Here is a 9,339-nt window from a genome sequence, read left to right on the forward strand (position 1 = left end):
CCGACAATCAGTGCAAGCCCCGCCGCGGTGGTCTAGTGGCTAAGGTACTCGGCTGCTGACCCGCAGGGCGCGGGTTCGAATCCCGGCTGCGGCGGCTGCATTTCCGATGGAGGCGGAAATGTTGTAGGCCCGTGTGCTCAGATTTGGGTGCACGTTAAAGAACCCCAGGTGGTCTAAATTTCCGGAGCCCTCCACTACGGCGTCTCTCATAATCATATAGTGGTTTCGGGACGTTAAACCCCACATATCAATCAATCAATCAATCGACAATTAGTGCAAGCGCCGTTGTGACCACGCGGAGAAAAATCGGTGCTTGTTTTTGGCCTAATGCGAACACCTCGTAAATATTGATCGGGCTTCTAAGTATTTCTGAGTACGACAAACTTCTACAACTAAAGGAAAATCGTACAAAATCGGTCAATTAAGAGCAGCGAATTTTATATGTAATGACCGACATCTAATCATTCATCTATTCGTACTTACGTTGGGAAGATGTGTTCTTGTTCCCACAACCACTGGCTCATACCCGCTACCGGGAGTTGGCCAAGCAGCAGGAGTGAGTGAGAAATACTTTATTTGGTTATCCGGCGGACGACAAATCTAGCCCCGTGAGGGGAGGGGCAACAGGAGTTGTTACAATTGTTTTTCATTGCCCTAGTGATAAGAGATACTCTTATAATACCATAGCGTAATCATTGATTGATTGATGATGTGGGGTTTAACGTCCCAAAACCACCATATGATTATAAGAGACACCGTATAGTGAAGAGCTCCGGAAATTTCGACCACCTGGGGTTCTTGAACGCATAACGTAATCACGCACGAAGAAATAAAATCTATAAGCGATCAGAAATATGAGATAGATTAACAGTATAACAGATTAAATTAAGTAACAATATATTACATTTGCTGATTTCCGAAAGAAATTTTTTTGTGTATTATGAAATGTTACGTTAAGGTGCATCTCTTTGAAGGAGTTCCAGCGATGACACCTCAATTGAAAGAATTATTGTAGGTGTGTTTGAAAGACCAGTTTGATGAAACGAATTGCTTAAGGCATTTGCTTTGTAAATAGACCGCAGAATGCAACAAAATATTCAGCGGTCTCGGTTTCGTTAAAAAAAAGTAACCTATATAGAATAAGGCCAGACCCGACTTGCATAAATGAAATATTCTGTGCTGTGATTGCGGAGAATAGAGAGTTGGTGCACATAATCTTCGGTGTTGTGATGATGCTGCTGCCTCTGCCATGGCTCATACCAACTCGGGGGATTTCTGGTTCTATGCCTTTCTTTTTTTTATATTTTTCCTATTTCCTTATATGTAAAAACTTCGGAAATGGGCGCCCCCCCCCCCCCCTCTCTCTCTCTCTCTCTCTCTCTCTCTCTCTATATATATATATATATATATATATATATATATATATATATATATATATATATATATATATATATATATATATATATATATATATATATATATATATATATATATATATATAACGTTATTCTCTCGAACGCGTTTTTCGAGCATCGAACGTGTTATTCGAAGGTCGTAGGTTCGATTCCTGCTCACGGCTGGTTATTTTTTCATCCACTTTTCTTTCTTATTTACATTCCATTGGTTCTAATAACTTCCCCTGTACATTCCTTGGCATCACTGTCTGTTAGATCTCATATATATATATATATGCGCCCATACCCGTATCTATCTTCTCGAAATCACTATACTTACATTACATTTGTCTAAGAAATTAAAAACAACAAACGAAAAAAATAGAGGTGGAATGACTCTCACCGCTGAGTCCGGAACATACAAATCATTGACCCATAACATCGTATATTTCTAGATACAAGTATTTTTCAAGATTGCCGAGATCAGTCCGTAAGCACAGGGTGTTTAGGGTTACCTACATCCTGCCACCACACTTAGTCCATGCCCCGCAGTGCGATGTAACCAGAAATGAGGTTTATGATCATCATCAGTGTCCCGCCACGGTGGTCTAGTGGCTAAGGTAATCGGTTGCTGACCCGCAGGTCGCAAGATCAGATCCCGGCTGTGGCGGCTGAATGGAGGCGGAAATGTTGCAGGCTTATGTACTCAAATTCGGGTGCACGTTAAAAGGAGCTCTGACATCAAATTTCGACATCGAGATGTGGCCATCATTCGATCGCTTGGTATGCATAGGTCTTCTTGGCCAAATTTGAATGGCGTCCGTCGCGTGGAAGTTATTTTATTTCGGCGTCAAACAGCGTAGAATATCTAAGGAGAAAAAACAAAAAATAGACCGCCCTGCGACATCGAGAGTAGTGATACGTATTCTGTGTGATACATTCCACAAATACCATCCTGAGTGACGATACGCTATAGTAACGATGACGTCAACGATCTCTGAGCGCGTTTGGAGCCGACTCCCAGCTATGCTGTCACTAGTAGTGGCTCTCCTTGCTGTGTTGAAGCGTGCGTGCGAGTCATCGTGTCGCATCGACTGATTTGCGTTGTGTTCCACTGCATGAGTACAATCATTCAGAGCGCCAATACGTGCCAGAATTGTTGTGTTCTAGGTTTTCGGTTTCGGTTTCAGAATGACATGTAAGGATGCCGGGGGGCGCCGCTCTGGCATCCAGGATTTCAAGGCGACTGTAAATAAAATCAGTATGTGTTGGGTAACCGTGAATTGCGGTTGTTGTTCTTTCCTTCGGCGTTTCGTGCCAACCCGCGTGTTCGGGCTGGTCGGAGTCCCCGCCGGCCGCGTACGTCTCCGTCGGCCGTCTTCTTCTGCTTCGTCGGGACCACCCAGCCCCCAACACAGCAAGAATGTCGGAGAACCGTTGCGTAGTGATAACCTGCACGTCGTGGCGCGGAAAAAGCGGAAAGTGCGTGGCGTTTCATGCCTTTCCAAGCCACGAACCTGAACGCAGCCAGTGGGTTGACTTCGTACGTGCCATTGGACCAAGGGGCTGGACGCCTGTGAAGAACAGCCGCCTTTGCTCCCTTCACTTTGCGGCGAGCTGCTACAGGATAAATCCTGTGCTGGCGAACCAGTTAGGTTTCACGGGCAGTACGAGGCCCCTTCTAGAAGCCGGGTCTATTTCCTACCTTGTACCCTGCTTCAGCTGAAAGCAGCGATCCACTCGCCAAACGTCTGCGACATGAGGTGCGCAGTTGGTGTTCCTGAGCTCTTAGAGTGCGGCCGGGACGATGTTGGCGACAGAGACATGTCTACGCCATCAGAGAAACAGCTGGGCTGACTGCACGTGCGCTCCTAGCAGACGGAACGCTAGTGTGACGTCACCATTTTTTGCGAAAGCGGCATCAGCTGTGCAGCGGCCTCGACCTGGCCGTTAGGTAGCGCTGCCAGCACTACAATTTGGCGGGTTTTCCACCCACTTTCGAACCGCGTTCGTTAGCGAATATATTAATCAGTATTACAGATATTTATTCGTCACTCAGATGCGTTTTAGGTCGCGAATCAGTACTAGGGGATCGATAGCCACTCGTTGATGCAAAAATCTTGACATGAGTAAATTTGTTGTCAGGGCTCCTTTGAAGAACCACAGCTGGTCGAAATTTCCGCAGCCCTCCGCTACGGCGTCTCTCATAATCATATGGCGGGTTTGGGACGTTAAACCCCACAAATCAATCAAATCAATCAATGATCATCATCAGCGACAGCCTTTCACCCTCGTGACGTCAGCAACTGGCGGCCTGAGGGAGAAGATCGGCCAGAGCAGTGGGCCAACCAGGGATCGGTCGAAGGATGAATCAAAGGAAAGCGGTTCGAAAGACGGGGCTCCATAGCAACCGGAACTCTCCCAACGCGAGTCCGAGGTCCCCAAAGCAACGGGGCTTCAGCAGAGCGGGCAGTCCGCTAGATCGGAGAAGCCCCGGCCTTTCCAGTGCAACAGGTAAGGTTCATTGACATAACCAGGAGGGGAGGGGGTTGAACCTGCTAAAATATACAAGCATGTCCACGCCATACGTTTTAAGAAAATAATTGAATTTAATGCAGTGAAATGGCACTATAATCCTGCACCCCTGACTTTTGGTACGAGTATTGTCGAAAAAGGAGACTTGGGGCGCAGCGCTCTTCGCTGCAGTAATGCTTGTCAGGGCTCAAAGAACAAAACTCAACATTAATGTGGCTGTTTTGGGAAGTTTAAAATCGCACAGGCGCGTTGTACACCACCAACATTAGGAATTCTCTAAATTGAGAATTTTCCCAGGCCTTTGTGACCGCCTCGAGCCGCGTCGGTATCATCCTTGATCTTGCTTCCTCTGCATCAAACACCCAAAGGAAGCAAGATCAAGGATGATCCCGTCGCGGCTTGAGGCGACGGCGAAGAGCTACGACCAGAAAGAACAGCTCTGCGCCGTTCAGCAGGTCCTCGGGGCGCTCGAAAGGCAAGGACCCAGCGAGCCGGCAACGGCGAGCGGAGACCCACGCCGAGTAACGGCAACACCGAAAACGGCGTAGGCCCCCGTCGGGACGCGCGAGCGCCCAACTGCAGGCACAAATAAAGTTTCTTCAATCCCAGTCCTCAAGCCAGATTACCGAACGCGGGTGATCACAACAAGGGGTCATCTCACAACTCTGAACGGTTTAGGATCGCATAGAATCCTGAAGGACAGGCCGATGTATCTATTTGCAGGCAGTCCGCACGGCTCATCGCGCACTCGCAGTCCTTCAAGCGTTCGCAATCCAGTGCGTGCTCGCAGTCCACGCACTCGCAGTCCAGCAGGCACTCGCAGCCCCACTAGCGGTACCGGGCAGCTGAGTCCACGGCGGGACCTCGAAGTCGGACTCGAAGACAGCTACCACAGAAGCATCAAGTCCCCGCTGCGCAAGCGACGCCACTCTGTGCGCTGCGTGAACGTCCTCATCTACTACGGCATCGTGATCAGCACGTTCCTGCTCTACTCGGTAGGCTTCATAGCCTACAAGCTAGACGAGGACCCGGAAGAAGTGAAGGAGTTCTACCGCACCATGACCACCTCAGAGTCGAGCACCATTTTCAAGATCGAGACTACCAGGCACTTGGAGGGCGACGACCGAGCTGTCACTGCGACCGAGAGTATCAACTACGTCGCCTGGGACGACACAAGAGACCAGCAAGAACTTTCAACGTCCACAGACGCGGTCAGTGCTGTTCTCTTATGTGCGAAATAATGCTTCAGTTCCACACATTTACAGGACAGCAAACGTCATGTGGTTTCAGAGTGAACCACAGTAATTCATACACCAGCAGCGCGCATACCACAAGTCATAAAGATCGAGCAAATGCCGCTGAACCATTCACGAAGCCTAAGTATAGCGTAGAAAAAAAATATATTTTTAGATGCGGAGCATCTTATGAGCGAGCTTGATCTGGTGCACGGTATATCTGGTGGCGTACGCGCTCCACTGCGCATGCACGTCCCCTTACTCTCTCTCTCTCTTCTCCACCCCTCTCTCGCCTCGCAACGTCGATGCAGGCAGCGCCTGCCAGCCTGCGCTCACCCCCCTCTCTCCTCGCGGCGTTTACACCCCCATTGCGCATGCGCGTTCCCTCCCCTTCTCTTTCGCCTCACGACACCGACACAGGCAGCGTCTGCTGCTGCTGTTTTTATTGAAAAAAAAAAAAACCGACTGTTCGCGCTGCACAAACGTTCTCCAAGGTAATGCCGGTGGGGGATTTTTCCAGTGCATTGTTGAACAATGAAAATTAGCAGCGGGAGCGTTAACTAAAAGTAGACAGCAGTGCTCTACGTCCAACTGGAGTCTTCTGTTTCTCATTGCCCATTAGCAGCGATTGGCACATTCCAGTAGTCTCTGTGTCCAGAGTATTCCGTCTCTAATTGCCAATGAGCAGCACTTGGCATGTTCCTGTAGTATGTGTCCAACCGGAGTCTTCTGTCTCCCACTGTCGATTAGCAGCAATTGCATATTCCATTAGTCTCCGTGTCCCATCGGATGACTCTCATAGCCCATCAGCAGCGATTGGCACATTCCAGTAGTCTCTCTGTCCAATCGAAGTCTTTTGCCTCTCATCACCAATTAGCAGTGATTGGCATGTTCTAGTGGAAAATAGCGGTCCATCACTGTGCGCCTTTTGCCTAGCCAGGTTTATCTCCTGTGCAACGTCGCGATGAGCGCCAGCGACAACGTCGCTGCTTGTGTAAGCATTAGCGCCCGATACTTAGCATCCACACATGGTTCCCTTTAGCGGGAGATGGTGTAATTGTTTAGTGGGAAGGAGACTAACCAAACTTTGGGAATGAATTTGATAAATCGTCTAGATGTTCGGGCAGAGAATGTTGAAAAAACAAAATGTATGAATGTCCACAAAATACGAAAAGGTCTAGAACACTAAAAAATGACGTTCCGGCTTCTGTATGAAGCATCATTCAGTGACCAAAATGAAAATGTTTAGAACAAAAATATAACGTTTGAGCTTCCGCAGGGAAGCCGACACGATTTTTAGTCTTCTAAACCTTTTCATTTTCATCAAACTTTTCATCAAACTTCATGTATGTTTGTGTGTGCATTTGCATGTGAGAGTGCATGCTAATTACATGCAGGATTGAGAAAATTTCGGGGTATGAACCCCATACACCCTGCCCCTTGGCTACGCCAGCACATCGAACCCCTTGAGTCAAATTGGTTTTAACAGGGGAATGTAGTGTTCTTTTCCTTATGCCTGGAAATAGTCATAGTAACTTCGTTAAAAAGAGTTGTTTCGTTAGATAATTACTCCAAACAAGACTTCTACATTCTGTAGATCTATTCAAATGCCGCTGCAACGCTTTTCATCCTAATCGTCATCTGACCACACCAATGAACTTGGGGTGGGGGCCTCCGTCATGTTTGTGTGTGCGTTTGTATGTGCACATATGAATATATACACATGCGAAATCCAAAACTTTCTCCCCCCCCCCCCTCCCGGCTACGCCAGTAGACCTCACTATGTAGAAGAGTAAGATTACTCGTGAATTCATTGCTACAAAGATATCTAGAATAAGTTAAGCCCGAACAGAGTTGGAAGGACTCTAAAGAGCAAAAAGATTTTTCGCGTATAAGTAAAGTGCAATTTCACATTCCCGAGAACACCACTCTTACACTGCACTGCGACACGACGCTTGGCAAGCGAGAAAATGCGTAAAAAGGATATGCACGTTGAAACACTATCTAAAGATTGATGCACCAAAACATCATAATGTCACAAATGTGCGTGTGTCCTCACCAAGCTTGTATACAGTACAAGGTATGTATGGTCCAGATACATCTAATTTTGCAAGCGTGAGTGTGTGGTTTCGTATTTAAGACATTCCCCGACAGAGCTCGGAGGTTCCAGACACAGGGTTGTCCAAAAAATGTTTTCATGCACTGCTTTCTTCCGCCACTTCATTGAGGACGCCAAAGGTGTCACATTATAGGGACAATAAAACGATGAACCAAGTAAAATCAGACAATTATTCATCATTGTACATATATTAGACGAAAAAATTGGTCACCACATTTCTGTAATTTGGCAACCAAACTCCAGCATGTCAATTACATCACGAATTTGAATGCTTTTGACATATTCTGAGCTTATTGGTTCAATATGGTTTTCTTAAACTTGCTGGATAGAAAACTGAATAAGCGGTTGGCTATCCTTCCTGCCTTTCCGAGTTTTGGCCCCTTGGAACAGAATGTGAACAATTTTTGATCTATAAATGATTATGAAGGCCTTTGCAGATTTTGATGGCCTCTAGACGCCGTCGTAAATCTATGATGCCACATTAAGCTGGTGCAATAACTTCCAAGGTGGCCTTGCACACGTATTTTGATTTCACTGGCTTTAAAGCTTACCAACCGCTTTCTCAAAGTAATGGTGGCACTATCAGTATTGTGAAGTAGCAATTATTTTTTCCAGTTTGCCATAATGCTTCAAATTGCTGCAATACACATTAATTCAACTGCTCCACAGAAGGCACTAAGTGTTTTCAGCGTACATATATATTGTCACGAAGAAACGGACAACACCCATTCGCTGGGCCGGTTCTATTTCTCTATCGTCGCAACTTCTTCTGCTTCACAGTCTAGCCTCTAGCTCGAGAAGCACGAGTGCAATCACCCAGGGGCAGTGTTGTCCTTATGATGTGTGTGTGCGCGTTTCTATATATATATATATATATATATATATATATATATATATATATATATATATACATACATATATATATAGCCTACTTGCTGTGATACAGGTAATGTTAAAAAAAAAAAAACTCAATCACTGAAGTGAGACCAGCATGCTCATTTACAACTCTGCTTTTGTTCTTCTGAAAGGTGGCCAATGCAAAGGAGGTCGCGCAGTGGCAGCGTTACATCGTTGTCTCAAGTCTCACACCAAAGGCAGAATTGACGTCGCCCAGCCCTCCTTCTTCCCAAGCACCCTATAGCTACTCCATGATGCACATCCATGAGGTTCAAGACAAGCTAAATGACACCTTCGTGCACTTGCTCCACACTGCTGCTATGAATGAAAAGAATAGGAGCAGCGAGTCTCAACACGAAACCAAGCCAGTCGGGGGTGCCAACGTCTCAACAGTGCCTTTCCAGACCTTCCCGGGCTTATTGCAGTGGTGAACAGGACCGCGCACACCTAATTATACTTTATGTTCACTGCAGTCCCTATTACAATGGGGACATTATTTTATGGCAACTAATGAAATGATGCCTATATTTTCGAACTTCTTAAAACTTCCCCTACTTTAACCAATAAAAAAAAAGCCAAGCCCACGTAAAATGCGCAGTAAAGTCACAGCGAACGCTGGAAGAGTGGCCTATCAGAGCATTTTTTATATATTCTTTGGGTAATTGCTACAAGCACACTTGCAGGTGCGAACTATGCCATAAATCATCGTAATTTTTGTGCGGTAGGGAGGCATTCGCTAGGCTATCCTTTGTCATTTTTCGGAGCAGCATGGTACCTGCTACATAACTGAAAGGAATTTTGTGCAATTTTTTTATGTTGTTCCTGAGATGTATGCCTAAAGCTTTTGTAATAGGTTGAAGCATTTGATGAGCCACTTGTTACGCGATTTACATTGTATGACGCCTGGCCGTTGTATTGCTATTCGAAAACACTTCATTACTCATAATAACGCTATTCCTTTCCCAGCATCAAGCCTGCCTAAGGCCAGTTTGCAATGGAGTTTCAAGCAGCGGCTTTGCTCAGTGGTCGAATACTGGACTGGCACGCAGGATACCCGGGTTCGAATCCCATTGTGTCTGTCGTTTTTTATTTACTATTTTATTTTTTCTTATTTAGCGTGGTAGTGGATACAGACACCAGTGGCAGCAGGCAACTACGG

General features: G+C 46.2%; 1 protein-coding gene across 1 annotated transcript; it reads left to right on the top strand.

Annotated features, from left to right (window-relative positions):
- The first annotated feature begins 4,397 nt into the window (after positions 1-4,397).
- On the top strand, positions 4,398-9,120 carry LOC142778593 (uncharacterized). Its single transcript, XM_075882070.1, has 2 exons — positions 4,398-5,140; positions 8,312-9,120. The coding sequence occupies exons 1-2, from the start codon at positions 4,637-4,639 to the stop codon at positions 8,609-8,611; spliced, it is 804 nt and encodes a 267-aa protein (XP_075738185.1). The 5' UTR covers positions 4,398-4,636; the 3' UTR covers positions 8,612-9,120.
- The last annotated feature ends 219 nt before the right edge of the window (positions 9,121-9,339 follow it).

Source organism: Rhipicephalus microplus, chromosome 2 (genome assembly GCF_043290135.1).
Source record: "Rhipicephalus microplus isolate Deutch F79 chromosome 2, USDA_Rmic, whole genome shotgun sequence".
NCBI classification, from domain to species: domain Eukaryota; kingdom Metazoa; phylum Arthropoda; class Arachnida; order Ixodida; family Ixodidae; genus Rhipicephalus; species Rhipicephalus microplus.